The sequence below is a fragment of the Convolutriloba macropyga genome, chromosome 10, assembly GCF_964194025.1.
Source record: "Convolutriloba macropyga chromosome 10, txConMacr16.3, whole genome shotgun sequence".
NCBI classification, from domain to species: Eukaryota; Metazoa; Xenacoelomorpha; order Acoela; family Convolutidae; genus Convolutriloba; species Convolutriloba macropyga.
Window position 1 is genome coordinate 58,279,758 of NC_134477.1, and position 22,950 is coordinate 58,302,707.

Below are 22,950 nucleotides of genomic sequence, written 5' to 3' on the forward strand. Positions count from 1 at the left end.
AATTTTTTAGCGGTCGTTAATAGTAAAACTTGGTTGTATTTTGCTGCGCTCGTTGTACAAACTATCAATTTAAATTGACAACAACGGACAAGAAATCCCATCTTCATTGAACGCTTAGGAACATCATTCACAATTTTGTTACAGCGAACCGAACGCCGATCGTCCGCCAGATGACCATTCCGAAACAGTCGTTGTTCTGAGCTCAAGCAGTCGACATACTTCGAATCGACGCAGACCATGTCATAATAGGCATTCGATAAGCGAAGACGCCGTTCATGAAGAGATGTTTCTGAACGAATTCAGTGGCTTTTAACAATTCGTGCCTACCTATCACTGTTATTGTAATGAGCCGCCCAAATTTATCATTTTCTTATATGTAATTAATTTAAAAAAAGTTTTAAATTGTGTTTAATTATGGCGTGATAGCCGGAGAAGTATGTTGTTTGAATCACACACCAATGACTGAGAGTTCAATCCCCTGCCTCCGGGAAGCTGTCTGTGTAAGGAAACACCAATTTTTACGGCCGATTTCTCGACTGGCATAGTGAATGTGTGTCGTGTTCGTTTATACTAGCCTGATCAATATACGTTCTTGCCAGTATAAACTCATTTATGCTTTTCGATACAGTTCATGGTATATGAGATGGTCAGACCCGAAAAATCTGTTCAATTTTACGGTAGATTCTGACCACTCTAAAAAAAATGTAGCGATAAAAAAGACTGTTTTTTTACTACAGGAGAACTACAAATATTTCTTATAGCGAAACCAGATGGTCGAGACGCTTAGTTTGGGCGTTTAATAAGTTCCTCTAAATATTTGTTGAGCCCAATAATAGCAAATTGAAGTTAGTTAGTCAAAATGTACACAAAGTAGTCAATGATCAGATCAAATTTAATACTTTTGAGAATTTCCGCATCTTCGGTTGACGTGAAATCATCACTGTTTGTTTCATTCAACCGTTCTTCAACCTCTAGAACTTTTTTCAACAATTTCACCAACGGGTCGACAAAAATTCCTATTGAAATTTCTGATTCGTTTTTCACTCTACAAACTCTGTATGGACTTGTCGAGAATATCAGCTGCTGGAATTTAAACCAATCAAAATTTTGAATTTCGGAAATTTTTTTGAAGTCACGATGCACGAAATACTTTTCAAAAGGCAAGTCTCGATAGCAGTTCTCAATAATTGCGAGGTCGTATTCGAAATAAGGCATCATGTCATTGTAATAATCAACCACGAATTTCTCAAATTGCTCAAATTTTGGATCATAATCTTCGCGAAGCAATTCTTTATTGCAAATATTGTCCGTCATTTTTTCATCCAATAGGGTTCCGCCATTCATAACGTGAGGTAAGCAGTAGCCAATAGGAGTAAAGACTGTATTATTTGGCAAAGATTTCTGGAAATTGACGAGGAATCGGTTGAAATCAAACCAGTGGATTCCTTGAGCTATTGTGACTACTTTGATATCGGGAGGTTGCATCCCAAGCCTAATTATAACCCCCATCAGGTCGTATCCATCGTGGCTAAATAGGGAAACTAATTGAAATCAATAATTTTTTGTTTCATTAGATGCTCTTGAACTGTGCGGCATGTTTTACAAACGTGTTGGTGTTCAATCTTAGTTGCATATATCTGAGATGATGCAATTGTGTAGCGATGCACTATCTTGATTTTTTTCAAAGATAATGTAACACTGGTAAATAAATTTTTGCTTTTGAATTTTTTTTATTAATTTTCTAAATAATATGAATCGAATCGACCCATGAAACTACTATCTTGTAACATCTGGCAAGATTCTTGGAGAAAAAGCTAAAAAAGCGACATTTATTTGAAATAACAGATAGAACTTCTCACTAAAGATAGCTGACGTTCTGGCTGACATTCGGAACCTGTCTGGCTATTTCGAGCTGAGACTCACTTTTGTCAATTCCTATTACCGTCTTAAAGAAGGGTGCAATTTGTCGGGCGAAGAGTCCGGTTCCACAGGCCACGTCAATCGCACACGCTTCTTGAGTCCCTAAGTCAAAATACATCAATGGCTTCTTAATTTAGAGAAAAAAATACTTATTGCCTGATCGAAAAGAAATGACCAGTTACCGGTTCGGCTGATGAACCGATTCCTTGAATGGCCAGCGACCAAAACATCGGGCAGACACAATCAATTTTTTCGCGTTTGTAAGAGACTTTTTCTTCAAGATTAGAATTGTAACCCTGTGTGCAGAAGATTTACACTGGGCTAATTTACTTCAAATTTTCAGTAAAATTGGATATATATGTTCTCATGCCTTTAGAAGATTGATTTTGGGGCTATCCTAAAAATCGTGGACATTAAGTTCCCACTAGTTTGCACGCCATAAGCCTAGAGTTTCCACACTATAGGTAGCTTTTTCCAAACACCTGCAATGAATTCAGTTAGACCAAAAAAAATTTTAATTGGTACTAATAGTGGAGTTGAAGAAAAATCAGTGGTTTTGCGATTACGCAGATCATTGTTCACAAGAACCATTCATTCTCTGAATTTGATTAAGTGTTCTCAGGTAATTACAAAAAAATTCTGGTGGCCATTCCTGTGAGTAGTTGTGACAAATTCTATGCATTGTTCAAAATATAGGTAACCTTTTTCCACGTCCTGCGTAACCATAATCCAACATTGAAAATGCTTTTTGAATCAGATTTCTGAACAAAATTTTTTCACTGGATACAACAAAACTTGAAATTTGCCTTTTCGTACATCGGCCAACCCAAGTCGAGGAGTCCGCTCAAATTCCGCTCAAAAAAATGCAAGAGATAACCGGAATGAGCGGAATTTGACCGGAATGAGCGGTATCGATAAAAAATAATGCAAGAAATGAGCGGAATTTGAGCGGAATAAAAAATGCAAGGATTGAGCCGAATTTGAGCGGAAAAAAATGCAAGAAATGAGAGGAATTTGATCGGAATAAAAAATGCAGGAAATGAGCGGAATTTGACATGACCAAAAAATGCATACACATTTAGCGGAAACATTGAACTTCCGGAAACAGGGAATGTATGTACATTAGGAGTTTCTGAAATGCACAACAATTGCGAAATGTTAAAGTAACGGTTTAAAGAGTCTTTAAAAATTTTGAAATCATAACAACAGGAAACGCAGTGGTTTTAAAGTGGATCAACTTGAATCCAATCTCTCTTCTTATATATTATATCAAAAACTAGTATTCCTGCATAAAAAAGATCATTGGAACACTCGATCACGCAAATATAGAAACGGTAACGACATACGGTCCTCATTTAGCTTCCATTTCTTTAAAGTCTTTCAGAAACAGATTGATATTCCTTTTAGTTCGAACTAATTCCATTTTCCTACATAAGCACTGCTTCAAAACCCTGCCAGTCGAACTGAGGTTTATTTGTTTATTTTACGTACATGTCTCCGAAACAGGGCTCTCTACAAATTATAGGGGACGAAACAAACATTTATAGAAGTATTTCCTGCCGTTTATTTAGTTTCGCAAAGTTACGGTTAAATTTAATATAAAAGTTTCCCACTCTTCAGCCCTACTGATGTTTCTAGATTGAATAAGTAATTTAGGAACCTTTTGGGGCTTCTGAAGTGAACATCAATACAGAAGTTTCAGACAAACGGGTTAAAAAAACTTTAAGTTCTTTGAATCGTCACAACAGGAAACGCAGTGGTTTTAAAGTGGATCAACTTGAATTCAATCTCTCTTCTTATTTATTATGTCAAAAACTAGTATTCCTGCATAAAATAGATCATTGGAAAACTCGATCACGCAAATTCCGCTCATTGCGGTCAAAAAAATGTAAGGGCTTTGAGCGGATTTTGCTAAACTGTCCGATCAAATTCCGCTCATTTCTTGCATTTTTTTCCGCTCATTCCTCGGCCCGGGAAGTAATGGTTGTTTTTTTTTGTTCAGATCAACTTAAGCAACCGCATCTGAGGTGTAGAGTGCGTTCATACTACGTCGTCTAGAAACGAACAGATAGTTTAAAACAAAGTTCTGATGTGAAAAACATGACCTCTGAACACGTATCTAAAGGAATCCTGATGTAAACCCAGGAAATCTTAGACATTATAATATAGCCTCCGGACGTATTTACTTATGGACGCTGATTATTAAAAAACCAAAAAGGTGGCCAATATTTTGATCACCTTCTGAGATGTCTCCATGCCAAAAGAGCACCAAACTTGAAATATTTCCTTTAATATTTTCAATTATTTCTTCCTATATTGCCAAAATAATCCTACTATCAATCTATACAAATATATTATCTAATTATTTATCAAATCTATTTATCTAATCTTATAGATATACTATCTAATCTTTTTTTAAGAAGACGGGGTTTAAATAGCACTCAAACTAAGCCTTAAATCGTTTGATTTCATCACAGAACAATTGGCAGTGTTTTTGGTGTTTTTGTAAGGATCTTTACCGTTTGTGCCCCCCCCCCAGCTTAGTGGGCTCATATTATTTGCACCCCCAGACGCAAGTGCAATATTTTTACATAGTAATTTACTATGTAATGGCACGTGCTCTGTAACTGGGGGGCGCATAACGTACTGGGGGGGGGGGGGGGGGCACAAACGGAAAAGATCCGAAAAAATGAACAACAAAATTATATTTCATCTATGGCATCGGCAGCAGCAGAAAATTTTTTTAAAATCATTTAAACAGGTTTTCTGCCAACTAAGGAAAAATGTATAATAAGCTCAGTTTCTTGAAAAAATGAAACCTTATTTGTTTCGCTCAACATCCTAGCGGACATATATTTTTTGAGCCTCTTGTCGCACGTGCAATAAGCTTGCATTATAGCGTCTATGTAACAACACATAAACTGAAATCTGGGGCATATGAACACGGGGTGTTGAAACAAAATGGATCCCAAAATCTTGCTAAATAAGAAAATGAAAGCGGCTCATCTGCTTATTTTGGTTTGTAACCATTTGACGTCATTATGACAAAATAAATATAATATTTTACAGAAAAACCGACTGTTTAATACATGTTTGACAGATTATGTTAACCTCTTCACATTTTTAAATAGAGTGCACCAACTTTTCCAGACGATTTTGATTTTTTAAAAAAACGCCAAAGGTTTCTTGTTTTTTTTTTTAAAAAAAAGAAACTGAACATATCAACAAGTTCACATCTTGTAGATCAACTAGGCCACAAATTTTCGTTATCTAAAGCAATCGATGTGATTGATTATTGAAAAACTTTCTACTTACCTGCCCTTAAGACAAAGTTATCGTTCAACTCCATTTATGAACAAATTAGTTATTACTTTTTATCTGCTAATGATCTGTAAGACGTAATAGAAGATGGGACCATTCATTTCATTTCATGCATACAATTATTAAAAGAAAAAATAAATCAGTTATGAAAGAATGTAAACAGTTATGAAATAAATCAGCTATGAAAGAATGTAAACAGTTATGAAATAAATCAGTTATGAATGAATGTAATCAGTTATGAAAGAAAAAAAAAGCAATGTAAAAATGAAACATTACTCAGAAAGAATTAATTCATGAAAAATAACCTTTCGAAGCGCCATCATCTCCTGCATTCGTGTGCAACTTTTGCACACTATTTATCACATAGTCGACAAGTTGCGCCGGGTAATTGGGTCTAAATGAGTCATACAGCTTGCTTTGGCCGTCAAATCCAAACAAATCTCGCATCACCGTAAAATATCTGAAATTGTTCAAAAATATCCGAATGCTGTTATTTTGCCCGGCTTGAAATTTTACTAAAATTATATCAAAAATTGTGACAGGGTTAATTTATATAAAAAATAAGCTACTTAAGAAAAGGCAAACGGCAGTTTTTGGTCAGTAAATCTGTGTTCTTTGACTCTAAAATGGCAATAAGGCAGCGACATATTTCAGTGGGCAAATCTTTGTTGTCATACAAGGACCACATTTGATGTCAAACAGATTAGGAAAGATTTCCGTTCACGATCCCTCGATTGGACCTGAGAGGTAAAATCCGACCCTTATGAGATTTCACGGTCAAAAAACAATGTATATCGATAACGATCGCTTTTTTCTTATTCACAATTTTTAAAAAAAAATTGAGGAGTCGCTGATGTGCTTCCGCAAACTGATTTTCAAACTGATTTTCTCAAACTGATTTTCTCAAACTGCATTTAATAAATTGAGTAGTTTAAAAAAAGATTTTGTAAATGAATTCTGTAAATTTTGTAGTGCATTCAGATTACAAAACAAAGCGTCTCTAAATTTGCTAAGTACCAGTTTCTTTTTTTCGTTAAAATGACTCAGAATGAAGAGAAATGATCAAAACTGAGTTTTCAATGGTCGAAGTAAAAATGAACAAACAAGTTCAAACTTTGTGCTGAAACGTGATCAGAATGTGTTGTTGAACTTTTAAAAGGTCAACGAACCACATTAATTAAGTATAAATTTTGCGCTGCTATTGTGTGAATGATTTGTACTTTTTGTAACTAAATCAATTTTACTTCTGATAAATTTTTTCTGGAAACATTAAAAAAAACAAGAGCTTGGGATTCTAACGAAGGAATCGATGCAAATTGGACTTAAATTAGCGTCTCAAACAATTTGAACTCATTCTTCATTACGGGCATCTAACCGTACCAAATTTTTAAGTAAATTCACTCCTTTTTATTACCAGCTTTTCATTTTCTTATGTTAACACATTGTGCGCGTGAAACATAGTTTTAAACTTCGCGTACGAATAGGCGATGCCCTATAAAGAAATTCTAGTTAGTGTTTTCCAAATTTAAACTGCTTCAAAAAATGCTTTACACCGCAAAATAAGTTTGACGGAATTGCGTTCCAAAAAAAATTGTGCGGAAGATTAATTGCGGTATAGTCCCTCATTTTAGTAATCTTAGAACTTTGAATTGTTAAATTGAGCGGTAAAAATATTAAAAGGAATAAATTTTTGTAGTGAAATGCCCTTACAGACGAACGTAATTACTATTCAAATCTATTTATTCATATTTTTCTTTTTAAGGATTTCGGATTCTTTCTGGAAACCACTTTCACGAAATTTAGATGCTTTCCGCATTGAACGTAAGCCTGTGGCGGAAAGCACCAGCCACATTCTTTGTGTTTTTTTTGCATAACCGGTAGACGCTCGTAATGAGCCGCCGGTTAATTTTCTCATTGAAGAAAATTTAAAAACCAATGGAGAAAATTATGGTACATTTTTTTCAGATGAAAACTAGTTTTTTTTTCACTAGTAATTTTTTCAGTTGCCAGCCAAATAAATTAAAACACAAAAATCGAAAACTTTGAAGAAGTCAATTTATTGGTTGTTTTTTTCTTCAAAGACAAATATGTCCATGTTCGTCTATTTTTGGCAGTAAAAAATTGCACAAGAAGGCTTTCTGTATCAAAAAGATGTTTTAGGGAACAGAAAATTGAATTCGGTAAATTCAGAGAGCTCCAAGTACGCTAAAAAATTAACATCGAAAAAGTGAACCGAATTGTAGAAACATTTTGGTTTCTGTACTTTTGGGGTTATTTTTGAGATCGCATGTTCCAATTTCAAGAAAAATTAACGAATTATTTAATTTCAAAACCGCTGAGACGTAAAACATAGGTTACATAAAATGAAAATAAACTAATAAACTAAACCAAACTTAAAATACAAAAATAGGGGGAAAATTGTTGCTATTTTGGCGTTATTTTGTTAAGAAAATTATGCAGAATAATCTGCTGCATTATAAAATGAAAGAAAATGAGATTTTGAGTTAAATGATTGCCAGGTTTTAAAACCTAATTCAAATGTTCAGTTTTTAAAACAGAAGAAAAATATTTTTGACTTCTCTTTGTTTTGATATTGGTCTGATCAAACTGTGGGAAATTCTAACAATTGACTAACAAGAAATTTTTGTGATCAAACTTTTTTTTTTGTTTTCGAGTAAATGAAAACAGGTTTTTTCTCTTTTTTTTCAGTTCTTGTGAAATTTGTCCTTTTCCCCTAAAAACATAATCCACAGAGCCAAACTTAAAACAGACTGGACACGAGATATCGTCCGCTATAAAATGCATTTTGGGTCAAAAGAACCGTTCATTTACAGTTTTTACACATTTAGAAGATGAGAAAAAATTTTAGAAATCTTACTAGAAACCTTTTAGAAAAATTATTACTTTTCGCGACAATTTGCATCTTAAAAACACTTAAGGAGCACAAAATTAAAATTGGTGTGGATAAATGAAACTGTTAACCGTTCGGTGAGATTTGCGAAACTACTTGGTCGATTAAGCTCATGAAACACCAAAAACGACTTAAATTTTTGAAAAAGTTCTAAAAGTTCATTTCAAAGTTTTGTGTTATTATTACGACTACCAATACCATTGCCTAACAAAACTTTAAACATCATTTTCTAGAAGCACAAGAGAGAACTTAATTTGCAGTGACAAAATTAAAGTTAAGCTATAATACCAGAAGGATTTTTTTGGTTTGTATTGTGTGTTCATGTGTGTGCGTGCGCGCGCGCGCGTGTGTGTGTGCGTGTGTGTGTGTGTGTGTGTGTGTGTGTGTGTGTGCGTGTGTGTGTTGTTTGTGTGTGCATGTGTTTTTAATTTGTGTTGTGTTTGTGCATGTGTTTGTTTGTTTTGTATGTAAGGTTTTGTTGTCGTGAAAAAAATTCCATTTGATTTAGCTCAAACAATACCAATAAACGTTCTTCCACTCATGCAATTTATTTGGATCCTCCCAACAAATTCTCTGACAGTACTTAAGCTTATTTGAGAGTTATGTATTTGGCCACTTTGAGAGTTATGTATTTTGAAACGTTGTGTGATGTGCGCGGAGTCACACGACCCTTCTTGTTGATTCTCTCGGACATATCAGAATAAATCCCAGATTGACCAAATAGGTTCAAATATCTGCAATTTTGACAAAAACCAGTTATTTTAGTTTTTATTTTCGACAACTTTGCAATCAAACTAACTCCACATCCGACCGGAACAACATTCATAACCAAACAGGTTATGGGCCCAGCAATTTTCTAAGTCACAAAATTAATTTCCAAAGCAAAACTAATTTTTTGTTGACAGTCATAATCCTTTTCTGCTTAGCACTTTTTCTTTTCACAACTGTTTTTGCCTGCTCAAACTACAATGGATCAACAGACAGTGAAGCTGCTGACCTACACAGGAAAGGCACAGGACTTTCCAATCTGGAGCACGAGATTTGTGGCGATGATGCAGACGAAATGACTCTACTAATCGCTACTGGGGACAGAGGAGACACCAAATGAGCCTGCACCACTAGCCAATGGGGCAAGCAACGATGAGAAGAAGAACCACAGGGTGCTGAAGGATGCATATGAGAAGGAAGTTGCAGACATCAAGGAGAAACGGAACAATTTGTGGTGCCATCTGGCACTGACTCTAGATGCAACAACCCTCATGCTGATGAGACATGACTGTGTGGGAGATGACGGCATTGGAAATGGAGCAAAGGCTTGTACACTTTTGCAATAGAGATTTCAGAGTGTGGAGACGCCGACAGTGAAGATTTTGGTGGCACAGCTTGCTCGGCTCTAGCTCGAGGATTCTGAGGATTTGGACAGCTTCTTCATCAGAGGACAGGAGTTGCTCACAAGGCTACAAGAAGCAGGGGAAGCAGTCTCAGAGACCCTCTTTAACGCCTTGGTCCTCAATGGTCTGCCAATGAGGTATGAAAGTTTTGTTATACAGGAAAGCTTCAACCCGGCGACGAATTTCACAGAGTTGAGGAAAAGGCTGCAGAACTTCCATGAGAGCACGGTGCAGAGACACAAGGGACAAAGTGGTTCAGTGGCACTGGCAGTGAAGCGCGACTTCAAGAAGGAACCCAAGAGAGGAAACTGTTTTGTGTGTGGGATCCCTGGACACTTTGCCAAGGACTGCAGGAGGTAGGAAACGTCAAAATGCAGCAAGTGTGGTGAGAAGGGTCACCTAGACAGGGCATGCAAGAGACAAAAAGATGGAGGCAAATATGAGTCAATGGTAGTGGGTCCAACAATGGCTACACCAGAAGAGGAATACTGGGCAGCTCTTACCCAGTGGAAGACAGCAGGCATGTTACTGGACAGTGGTTTCACATAGTGACAAACATCGACGCGTTCCTGGACCTTGTGCCCATTCAATAAGTGATCAGAATTCCCAATGGAGAGACTTCCAGGGTGGTGGGCAGAGGCTGGTTGAGGATCAGCATACCCTCAAACAAGGGGGAATTCCAATGCGAACTCAAGGATGTTTTGTGTGTGCCTGACTATTCTTCAAAACTCCATTCAGTCTCAAGATGAACGGAGTGGGGACAAAGCTTCGCTTTCAAGAAAGGAAGCAGCTGCATGAAACTCCAGAAGGGAACTCGGGTAAAACTAACACAAGTAAATAATTTGTTTTACTTACCCTGCAGCGTTCTAGAATTCAAGATGAGTTCCAACAGCGTGAACCTTGACAGTGCAAAGCAGTCGCCCAGAAGATTGGGTTATTTGAATCAAACTGATGTGGTCAGGAATGCACGACAGACAGTGGGGAACTCGGTTATATATGCAATGTGTGCGCCTTGGCCAAGATCACAAAGACTCCAGTACCAAGAGTGGCAGAGACCCAAGCAGAAGAGAAACTGGAGAGGGTGTTGACAGACGTGATGGGACCTTTCAGAGTAGAGTCACTGTCAGGGTTCCGGTTCTGCATTGTGTTTGCAGATCAGTACACAAAATTTGTGTTTGTGGACTTGCTTAAGGCAAAGAGTGAAGCACTGGCCAGCCTGAAGAAATTTATTTTCAGTGTGGGGACGCCCAAGAAGCTGAGGCAAAACAATGCGAAGGAGGTTCTCTCAGAGCAGTTCAAGACGTACTGTTTAGATGCAGGCATTCAACTGGATAAGACCATACCAGAGACGCCACAACAGAATGGGTTAGCTGATAGGTGCTACAAGACACTATTCGAGATGGCAAGATGTTTGCTCACTGACTCAAGACTTCCCAAGATGATGCAGGGAGCGGCAATTCTTCACGCAGCAAGGATCCAAAACTTAGTTATGAGACAAGGAGATGGAAGATGCCCAGCAGAGTTGATGCGAGGTATAAAATTTAAGCTTCCAATTAGAAAATTGTATGTTTTCGGTTGCGCAGAAATTTTGTGGGTTACACTGAAGGACACAACGGATTCCTGGTGTACCCACCCAACACACACAAGGTGATGGCAGTTCGAGATGTGATCATCAAGGAGTCTGAAGTGGGCTCAATCCCTGACAAAACAGAGACGGCTGCCCTACTAGATGAAGGGTCAGATTAACTGGGAATCTGACACCCAGATGATGGTCATCAAGACGACAACAGAGAAAGACAGGGCACATCTACTGCAATAAAGGAGGAGTGACATGACGCAGGGAGCGTGAATACTCAAGAAGCAACACTGAGACAAGAAGCCTCGGATGTTGAGGAAGCAGCACTAGATGAGGGATCTACTGCAACAAGAGGAAGTCAATGAGACTCAGAGTCACTGGAAGACAGTGATACAGACTTCTCACAGTCAGAGACACTTGGCTTCAATGAAGATTCACTGGAGCATGCGGTCAGAGCAGAGCCCAGACGAGGGACACGAGCAAGGAATGTTCCGCAAGTTTTTGGAGAAGTTAGGTCCCATCTTGCTGTGACTGAGGGTGACCAAGAACCATGTGGAACCAAGAACAATCTACGAAGCCAAGAAGGTGACGATCGGGACCAGTGGTACCGGGCAATGAAGGAGGAGGTCAAGGCACTACAAGTCAACGAGACTTGGGACCTAGTGAGACCACCCACAGACAGGGACGTCATACCGGGCAAATGGGTCTACAAAATGAAATTGTGACCCAGTGGTCAAGTCGACAAATACAAAGCACGCTATGTGGCGAAAGGCTTCAAACAAGTGGAAGGACTGGACTACTTTGAGACTTTTGCGCCTACCTGTAAGCCAGAGACATTCAGGATTCTACTTCAGCTATCATTGAAGCAGGGCCATGTGATGCACCAATTTGATGTCAAAACAGCTTTCCTGCACTCACCAATCGAGGAAGAAGTGTATCTGGAACAGCCACAGGAGTTTGTAAAACGAGGATCAGATGGAGTGAAGTTAGTATGTCGACTGAATAAATCAATTTATTGTTCAAAACAGGCTGCTAACTACTGGTATAAGGAGTTGGCAAAGTTTCTATTGAGACAGGGATTAACCAGAAGCAGGAACGATCACTGCTTGTTCGCAAGATCAGAGGCAGAGGATCACACCTTCATCTTGGTATGGGTTGACGACATCATAGTAGCATCAAGAAGTATGACAGTGATCTCCGATGTCAAGAATGCATTAGAAGCAACGTTTCACATGGAAGACAAAGGGAGACTACACTAGTATCTGGGCCTTAGAATCAGACGAGAAGAGGGCAAAGTCACAGTCGACCAAGAGCGCTACATAGAAACAATGCTTGAGCGTTTTCAAATGGACCAATGCAAACCCTCAAGGACTCCAGCTGACTTGAACTTGAAACTTCAGGCAGCACAGAACGGAGACGAAGAAGTGGATCAAAGGATCTACAGAAGCTTGGTTGGATCACTTCTTTATCTGGCCAAACAGACAAGGCCACACATCATGTTCACAGTCAACATTCTGTCCAGACACATAAACGCACCTACCAATCAACAGCGGCCATGCGGAAAACGACTTCTGCGATATCTTCAAGGTTCAAAAGGTTTAAAACTTACTTACAATAAAGAGGCTAGTTATGATTTAGTGCCGGAAAGTGATGCAGACTGATCTGGTGACGTGAACGACAAAAATCAACAACGGGCTATTACTTCAAGCTCAACGGAAGTGGCGCAGCACTCAGCTGGGGTGTCAAGAAGCAGGCCACAGTTGCTCTTTCTTCATCAGAAGCAGAATATCAGGGCATGGCAGCAGCAGTTCAGGAAGCACTTTACCTGAAACAACTTCTAGAGGATTTTGGCATTCAACAGAAACTCCCAATAGCAATTGAAGAGGACAACCAAAGTTGTATCACACTTTGCCAAACTCAGTCATGCACAAGAGGATCAAGCACATTAGACAAAGATTCACTTCATTCGGGACAAGAAGGAGGATGGGACTGTTTCAATTCATTACGTTCCTACAGACAAAATGGCAGCGGACATCTTCACAAAGTCCCTACCCGTTTCGAAAGTGGAGAAATTCAGAGCAGTTTTGATGGGAACAGACTCTGCGCAATCAGCGCAAGTCTGAGTGGGGGTGTTGAGATAATTGATCTAAAACTTAAACTGTTAATCTTAATCTTAGAAAGTATGAGAATTTAACTTACCCGTACAATTGATGTGACGGTTCAAAAAAACTGAAAGTGAATTTCAACCGCTCAATTGTTAAGACAAATAGTTGTTTTTTTGTATGATTTGTCATAATAGCAGATAACCATTGTTTTCGAGTATAAATACCAGCTTTTTTAGAGTCTCTTCCAACCCACAAATTCAAATGACCATCTTGATCTAATAATCAGATCTCTCCTCTAAATCTCTAAATTCTACTGTAAAATATCATTTTGTTATTCTGGGTTTTGAGAAATTAATTTTTTACTTAGTTATAAACGCTTTTTATTCCGCTTGCGAAAGTTCATAACCAAACAATGTCACACAAATCATCAAAATCATAACGTATTTCCTAGTAAGATCCTGTTTAGGGCGTAATAAATTAAGCTTTTCAGTGTTAAGTTTGGTATTTTGTATGATCCTGTATGACTACCAAGAAGTCATAAAAATCATATGTGACCTGGTATGATTACTAGGAATCATATATGACCTAGTAAGACTTTTAAGAAATTTGTTTGATGAGCAACCCGGGTATTCTTCCCCACAGGCTACGTTTTCTATTTAATCTTTTTTAATGTATATTGATCTTGTGCCTCATTTTTTAAGCTAGAGAAATTCAGCGGGGCAGTTTATATGAATGAACTGCGTCTGATGGTGTAACATGCACAATATTGTCAAAGGTAACCGGTGATTGAGTTGAAACGCTAACGCGGTACAACAAATATTAACATTTACAGCAATCTTGTTGAAGTGCGGTTAAATGTGGGGCTGAAGTTAATTCGTCATTTTGGATTTTGTTTTAACTAAATTATGGCGGAAAGAGAAGATAATAACCAACAATAAAAAAACAGAAAAAGCGAAGAGGAGAAAAATTCAAACTGTTGTGAGTTGAAAATAACTGATTTGAAAGGGAAAATTGCGAAAAGAGCAAGGTGTTGTTTTTACTACAGAGAACAAAAACTATGCACACACACAGACATACTTATAAAACATACACACACACACACTCACACACATACACTCACGCAACACACACACGCACATACACCACACGCACTCACACAAACACACGAACACACACCTCACACACGCACACACATAACTGCACACACAAACACACAGAAAACACAAAAAAGCACGCACACACACACTTACACAAAAACACACACACGCACACACTCACACACATACAAACACGCACACACACACCGGCACATACAAACACACAAACACACACACACACACACACACACACACACACATCAGTCACCCTCCTCTCACTTCACTCCTCCGTTCGTTTGAGAGCAATTCACCCGACGTTAGTCGGTTATGTTTATTAATGTGTTCTTATTTTGAATACATTTGTTTTAAAGACTGGAACGTCAAAAATTGGCTTAAAGGAGTGATACAATTGTTCCCCATTAGTGATAAATGCTTGTTTAAATAATTTTAGGCTTCATTTTGTCAAGAAAGAAGAGCTTGCAGTTAAAGATATGATGAACGCGGAATGAAGAAACGAAGCGAAAATTGAGAAAATGGAGATAATGACGATAGATGCTTCTGATTTTCTTAAGATATTCGTTATTCGTTTTCTCTTTACCTTGAATTGCCTTAACTGTTTTTTTTCAGGAAGATAATACATAAGACAGTTTGCCTTGGGCTTTTTGGCCAAAGAATTTGAGATAAATAAGTTATCCAATGCGCTATCCCATTCCAAGTTATATCCATTGTTTCCGGCCCTAATTTCCTAAAATTTGTCCAGTGATCATAGAATAGAATTTGGGACTCATAAATTGTCTTGATCGTTTTTTGACAGAAAAACAGACAGCGATCGGGACGAAAACCACCAAAAAAATACAATGGACAGAGAGCCCTTTTAGCCCTAGCGTGATCTACCACAGAGACATGATTACAGCAATCGTTTTGAAGTGCGGTTGAATGTGGGGCTGAAGTTAATTCGTCATTTTGGATTTTTTTAAAACTAAATTAAGGCGGAAAGAGAAGATAATAACCAACAATACAAAAAAAAAACAAAGAAAAAACGATGAGGAGAAAAATCCAAACTGTTGTGAGTTGAAAATAAATGATTTGAAAGGAAAAAATCGCGAAAAGAGCAAGGTGTTGTTTTTACTACAGAGAACAAAAACTATGCACACACACAGACATACACATAAAACATACACACATACACACACACACACACACACACACACATACACTCACACAACACACACACACACATACACCACCCGGGTCTAGGTTTTGACAAAAAATAATGTAAGATTAGCGGTGAATAGCGGTGAAAAAAAACTTTTTTCAACGCAAAGCGCCCGCATCTTTTAGCGTTGAATGCGCTGAAAGCGGTGAATTTTTGTAAGAATAGCGTTTAATTTTGTGGTGAAAAATTTTTTTTCACCACATTCACAGGAATTCTTACAAAAAAGAAAGTGCCGTACAAGGGTTCGAACCTCTACCTCATGTGTGTGACCAACTTCGTAATCCACTGCGTCATATGTGACTTACTTCAATAATATTTCCTGTGAATATAAGATAAGCGTTGAAATTAGAGCGGTAAATTTTTGTAAGATTTGCAATTTTAGCGGTGAAAAATTTTTTTTCACCGCATTCTGCTGGTAGCGGTGAAAAATTTTTTTTCACCGCATTCTGGTGGTAGCGGTGAAAAATTTTTTTTCACCGCATCCTGCTTGTAGCGGTGAAAAATTTTCTTTTACCGCTTAAGCGCTGAAAAAAAATTTTTCACCGCTTAAAAGTTTTTTTTCACCGGATTGATCGCATTGAGCGCAAATCTTACACTTTTACTCAAATTCACCGCAAATCTTACATCTTTTAGCGATTTTTAGCGGTGACACCTCGACCCGGGCACACGCACACACACACACACACACACACACGAACACAAACCTCACACACGCACACAGACACTTACACATAAACACACACACGCACACACAAACACACACACCGCATGCACATACACACAAATGCACACTCGAACACACACACACACACACACACACACACACACACACACACACTCACATACACGCATATGTACATCCAGTCAATTATCAAATTATTTATTTTCATCATTTTTTACAGTGTCAAATTTTAACAAAATTTGTTATATAATCTATCTTCGCCTCTCTAATTTATCCGTTCAATTTTCAAGTAGTTAACCGTTTTTTTCCTGATTATTTTTGGCGATGGGAGGTGGGGGGGGGCAATACCGTGTCACCTAGAGAGGAGGGAGTTTTGTGTGTCAATTGGTTCTTTTCGACTCACTGAATTTCAAAGAGACAGGAGTCGCAAATACTGTTCAGAATTGACGGAATATTTGAACCCAGTATGTAGAGAATATAATCAACAAGAACGGGGACGCCACTAAACAAACAAAGGACTATGAATTTAAATTAGAACCATGATAAGGTTTAACTAAGTTGTTAAAAAATTATTTTTCAATTTACATTCTGTTTCGAAATTACTATTTTATCAAGGTTCGGCTCGACTGCTGACTATGACATTATAAATCCACAATCTAAAGTTAACTGCATTTGTGAAGTAGCTTTGCCTCCGACTGGCCAGTTGCTCTGCCTTACTGCTGAAACTGGCAACTCCGTACAGACATTCTGGCTCTAGGGATCCACATTTGAATTTGAAAAGGGCTCCACCATCGTCCATTGCTGAAAAATATTATTTTCTCGCAAATAAAATTTGTAGCCATTATACTACCAGATCTAGGTACAGATTTATGGAAAGACAAAGTTCGACCAAAAAGTCCTATGAAAAGACGATACTAGACTCATTCAAGCTAAGGAAAGACTTCATCTGGACTTTAAGAAAAGCTGGACTTCAGCCGACGCAGATTTTAGCCCAGTAAAGTCAATCTAAGGTGCAGTTAAGGTCTTCTCAAGGATGCAAGTCGAGTTTTTTTATAACCAATTAGAGTTTAGCAAGGGCCCAACATTTGTCATTAGTCTTTTCACTAACAAATAATGTCGAGTGATCAAGGTCTTTTCATGGGTCTACCAATAGTCTTTTCTTAAACAACAAAGTCGAGTTAAGTTTATTTCATGGGTCTACCTTTAGTCCTTTTATACATCTGCTGTTTGACACTAGAGTTGTGCGTTTAACATTTTGCTCATTACTGCTTATAAGGTAGTCAACATTTATGCTTCATCATCTTTTACAATTCTGAAGAACCACAAATCCCTCAGAAACTTGCATTGTTTAAAAATAGATGTTCATACTTCTGGAAGGGAAAATAAACTGAATAATGCCGCATTTTGGTCATTGCTGATGGGAATAGGACCATTACACCTAAGCTACGTGGTTTTTTTTCAATCACCTCTTCCAATCAACAAATTTGATAAACGTTTTTAGCTGTCATAGCTGTTTTATCTTAGGAGTTGACAATTTTTTTAAGTCTTTTGCCAGTTTTTCAACTGTTTTTTAAGTTGGACACCTCGGCTTCAAAGCTGTTTAGACTTGCTCCGATGCTGCTTCTCTGTGTACAGAAGCAAAAAAAGTATATAAAATTCCAAATTCTCAAAAAGCAGACATATGAAAAGACTAATGGTGGACAAATGAAAAGACCTTAACTCTCAGCTTTGTTGGTCATGAAAAAGCTAATGCTGGATTGAGGAAAAGACCTTGCCCGACTCTACATGAAGTTGCTAGACCGTGTAATTATAGCAATTAGTGGCCCCACCACTAGAATTTTAAAGTCTTTTCATGAGTCTGCACCTAGAACCGTGTATTCCTGTGGTGTTTATTATGCAATTTTCTGCTTGACCAATTTTTTGTCTACCTCCTTTAACTCTTCATCCTCAAAAATGGATAACAGGTAAAGCCCGGAAGCTAAGTGGCTGAGCAGCTCTCCTAGATCTTTACGCCTTACTCATCTCTAAGTATGCCATTCATCAAAAACAATTTTGAGGAGAAAAGTTTATGGTGTCAAGGAAAGTTTTTAATCTATAAAATTTAGGCCATCTCAGTCACAACCCTCCCCCAACACTCTCCCAGTCCATTAACCACTCTACCTGGCAACATAGACCCCCTCTCGCCCAGCCCTATCAACCCTAATCCCCCTCCCCATCGCTTATACCCCCATCTCAATCCCAAAGCTTCAGCCATCCCCCATCTGCTCACACGCCCCCATCACTAGCATCCCTAAACTCTAGCTGTCTACTACCGATCCCATTCGTTCGGTAGTCAGTTGAGAGCTATTAACCCGACGTGGAAGCAGAGCATTGGAAAATTTTCTCTTTTTCTTAAGAAACCTGCGGTTTTAGAAACTTTCTGATGACCTATCTTCTCTTTTGTATCATACCTCATTTTAAGGGATTTCACCCTCGTTCAACGAAAGTTTAGAATACCCATGATGAGGTTCGCGACACACAGCCAGTTCTGATTAAACAGACTTCAGTCCCGCACGGGGAGTAAGGTGTGGCCTGTGAGAGATTAAAGGACTACGCACGGTCTGGAAGTCCCCTCTGGAGCCCGCCCATTGTTTTCAATATTTTGCTAGAAATTGTGGTCTCATGTCTGGATTTTTGTGTGTGTTGTGCATTGTCTGGACAGAGACTTTCCAAAGTCTGTAAGATCTGATTAGAACCAAGAGGTCCAACTGATGAAATGGCAAGTTGGCCTGAGGAAAGAAGACATGATTTAACCCGAGGGAACATTCTTTAAGAGCACTTCCGAATTATTTTTAAGAAAATCAAAAACCCCGCTACAAACCTATTTTTGATAATTTCCATTGAGTCTAAAATTTTTGTGTTTAGATTTTTGTTTGGTATAAAACTCTTAAGCACTGTACCAATGCTTAAGATTACTTCAAGGGTTAAAAGTATCAGTCTGGGTAACCCAAGAACGCGACTCGAGTATGCCTAACAACCCAGTTTGCAACGCAAGTTTAACACCTGACCGAGCCAAGTTGCTCTGATCAGAGAAAATTCTGGTCTGAATGGTCTAGTTAGCCCTTTGCGTGACGCAAGTCCCCTTCAGAGCTGTTTTGGGTCGCGCACATCATCTCGGGCATCGTAGTTCAGACGTCAAATTAGCGAAAGGCTGCGTTGTACTAATATCATTTATTCAGAAACAGTCGTTGAACGATGTTGAGTAAAGAAAAAGTCGATGGATCGAGTTTAATAACTGGTTGGGGCTGACCAATTGCTTAAAAAAAGTTCGCAGGGTCATGAGTTCAACGATAGTTGTCGTGACGGAAACTTGTTGCGGTAAACCATCGGTTGACAGATAATGATAGAGGTGGTGGTGGGCCCAGCAAGTAACCTTTTTGAATTTAATGATCAGCTTTTGAACTTGTTAAGCTTGGCTTTCAATTTCGGAGATTTTGATCAAAAATTAGATTTGTTTGATTGTTTGATCTGCGACTGATATTTTGGTTCACCGTTGTTACGTGTAAAGCGCATTTTGATTATGATACAAGAACGTTAAAAATTTGAGAAAAAACTACTCTTGAAAGTAGATTGCGTCGACATTTTTATATAAGACGACAATTTGTCCAAATTTTGAAAACGCATAAGCTTCACCACTTTTTGATTATGCACAAATGTTAGGCCACCTGTGAAGAGACTGTGGGTCGACTTATGAAAAAAAATAGTAGTAATTGTTTGATTACCATTATCAATGATGCAGTCACAATTTTGCTTTTGCGTTTATCATAACTTGAAGTGGTCACAGTGTTTAGCGAAAAATGTGTTTAGTGACAAGACAGTGTTTAGTGACAAGAGTTTTTTGAGTTCCAGAATAATAATATAACGGAATTTCAGTCGATCAATAAGTCTGCCCCAATGTTAGCCCTAAAATGTCACAAGAGAGTTATTCTCTACGGAAACTCAAATATAGCTTTCATTAGCAAAAATCCTCCTTTTTTACTATTATCAGATCAATTGAAAAAAATGAGGTCATCATTAGCCGTTCAAATGCAAAAGAAACGCGGATGTACTTATGAGAAGAACGTTGTCAACAAAATTGCTTATGGGAAGACTGTGTTGGACCATTATTAGCTATGAAAAAACCATGGATCGAGTTAAGAACCGACGTTCGTTCTGACAAGACCCTGTTTGGTCGGTAGTGGGAAAGAAAGGACCGTTAAAGGGCCAAAATTGTTTACAAAAGGATTTTGAGTTGACCTTTGGAACTTTCCTTGGTTCGAAGTTGGACCAGTGTCCCGACAATATACTTTAATTCCCGAATTCGAACTTTCTGTCTGTGTCTGTGTTCGATTTTTCAACCTGTGTAAATATAAAGACTGAGTCAGAATGGTAAAAGTTTGGGAAAATATATTCCTTTTGAAAAAATGTTATGTAGAAACAAAAAGTTACTTGAAAAAAAGTTCATTCTAGGGCTCAACTAAAACATAATTCGCATCACTGTAGTAAAATACTATAATTAGTACAGCGAAAATGCTAAAAAAACGTTTGTTTATCTCTCGTCTTCTGAGCATTTTTTTGTAAATCCGTCCCGTATAAAAGGTACTAAAAATATAATTGAACAATTAATTACTCTCCCTTTTTGGTCAAAACAACCAAAATCTGTGTAAATGTGAGGTAAACGACATCAAACCTGATATGACGGAGTCTGGATGTAAAGGGGAAGTGCAAATGAGATCATGTCTGCACTTGACCAGTTTGGAGCCGTTCAGTTCCAGCAGCACTTGCACAAATGGCGCCTCCTATTTTGAAACAAATATTTAGAAAGGTGGAATAAATACGAAAATGGATCACACTATTTGAGACGGCGATAGTGGCCAAAATTTTTGAGTTTACATTTCAAAAAAGGTTTGCTTTTGAAGAATTTGTGGCGTGATGACCGATAGCATGCTGTATTGTTTTACCACTGTATTAATAGAAGTTTATCTTCTCTGTTTTACAGATTCGGTTATTCTGAGAGGTATAGGTAAGCCTACTTCGCACACAGAAATAAGTAGCCCTAGCTCTTTATACCCTAAGGCTGTAAAAGGAGCCCATCTCGGGTCTGCTTTAGTATTACATAATTTGCTGCATGACAAATAATAAATAAATTTATTTCGCGGCGTAATCGCAGCGGAGCAGCATTAAGCTTCGAGTCTGCACTAACAGTAGCCTGTTCTCAGCTGTCCTTTTTCTATTATGGTGTATCTAAACTAACAGAATGACTATAGAGTTAGTGGAGCATGCGCTTTATATAGGAGAATAGTGTCTTCTCAGTCTCTGATTGGTTGCAGGTGTACATCCAGTATTTATTTTGCTACAATACCTTCGCTCTAGATTTTCAAATTTTTGCCGATAGAACATATCTAGCGAGGTTGATTAGTGCTTCAATAAGAAAACGAATTATGTTTTTCTTCGAATAATCAATTTATTGGGAGCTTCGATTGTTCGGAAAAATAGATTTTTATAGCACTCTACATTAGTATTTTGTTCGTAAACTGATCAGCGTTAACGTCAATCTCGATGAAATGTGCCGTGACATTTTGTTCAACCGGTTAAATTAGAATCTAATATATACTACAAATATATCCGATACCATCTTGTACATACAACCAGAGAAAGTCTAGATTTCAATACTACTGGCGGGGATGGAAATGTTTTTACTTTTTACTTTTTTCTTCACATCCAGTTTTAAGACACAAAAGTAATCACCCCAAATCTAACCAAAAAGGCTTTCAGTTACCCGTGTTGAGAAATGTTTTTTTTTTCACTTGTAAGAAATTGTCGTTTTTTAATCGTTTTCATTAGACAAAAACGATCAAACCCCTTCCGCGATAATCATCATTTTGTTCGTTATTTCGTCGTTATTTTTATGTAGGAAATGATCGTTTTTCAAAAAAACGACGAAAAAACGTTCCCCGCTGGGATTCGAAACGTTGAACTCCTGTTACATTTACCTGACGGACTGACCTCCGCGCTATCAGACCATAATACTTTTAGGCCAAAACGATCTAATGGAGAAAAAATAGTTCAAGAGCATTTAACCGACGAAAAAACGATCAAAAAACGACAATTTCTTATAACAAAAAAACGACGTAAGAAACGACAAAAAAAACGACGAAGAAACGATCATTTCTTACACTTAGAAGACGACTAAAACGACGAAAACTAATGAAAACGAAGAAAACGACGACAAAACAACGAAAACGACGACAAAACGACGAAAAACGACAACTTCTTACAAAATATTGTCGTTTTTTCGTCGTTGTCCTCAACACGGGTAACTTGTACATAAAGCCAAAGATGGTTTCACTGTATTCCAACGTCCATCTTCAACGTTTTGTTTGACATACTGACCGGGCTAAAAAGCAAGAAAAAATTGCGCCTACAAGCTATTCTAATCATAAGAAATATGAAATGGTTGTCATTGTCAAGAACCTGTAAAACGTCCGGGAAAAGCGGAGACTCCTCTGGCAGAAGTGTAGAACCCATTCCTACTGCGCCCAACATGACATTTCCCACTTTATCAGCCATAGTTTGGAGTGCACAAAGGGGAAGGGTCAAGTGACGCCAGTTTACGATTGGGTGATGGGTTCGGACCAGAGCTATGTCGTTCATTGGAAGGTTGAAAGTGAAGTAGCTGAAATTCAAAGCCAGAAATTGGTTGTTGTTGGAAC

General features: G+C 38.0%; 2 protein-coding genes across 2 annotated transcripts; both read right to left on the bottom strand.

Moving 5' to 3' along the window:
* Nucleotides 1–708: 708 nt before the first annotated feature.
* On the bottom strand, nt 709–5,989 carry LOC142348762 (putative methyltransferase DDB_G0268948). Its single transcript, XM_075400257.1, has 3 exons — nt 5,547–5,989; nt 1,860–2,022; nt 709–1,528 (listed from the first exon to the last, which is right to left on the bottom strand). Exons 1-3 carry the CDS (start codon nt 5,686–5,688, stop codon nt 847–849), a joined length of 987 nt encoding a protein of 328 aa, XP_075256372.1. The 5' UTR covers nt 5,689–5,989; the 3' UTR covers nt 709–846.
* Nucleotides 5,990–16,730: 10,741 nt separating this feature from the next.
* On the bottom strand, nt 16,731–22,909 carry LOC142348764 (uncharacterized). Its single transcript, XM_075400258.1, has 3 exons — nt 22,712–22,909; nt 20,928–21,036; nt 16,731–17,020 (listed from the first exon to the last, which is right to left on the bottom strand). Exons 1-3 carry the CDS (start codon nt 22,889–22,891, stop codon nt 16,830–16,832), a joined length of 480 nt encoding a protein of 159 aa, XP_075256373.1. The 5' UTR covers nt 22,892–22,909; the 3' UTR covers nt 16,731–16,829.
* Nucleotides 22,910–22,950: the final 41 nt, after the last annotated feature.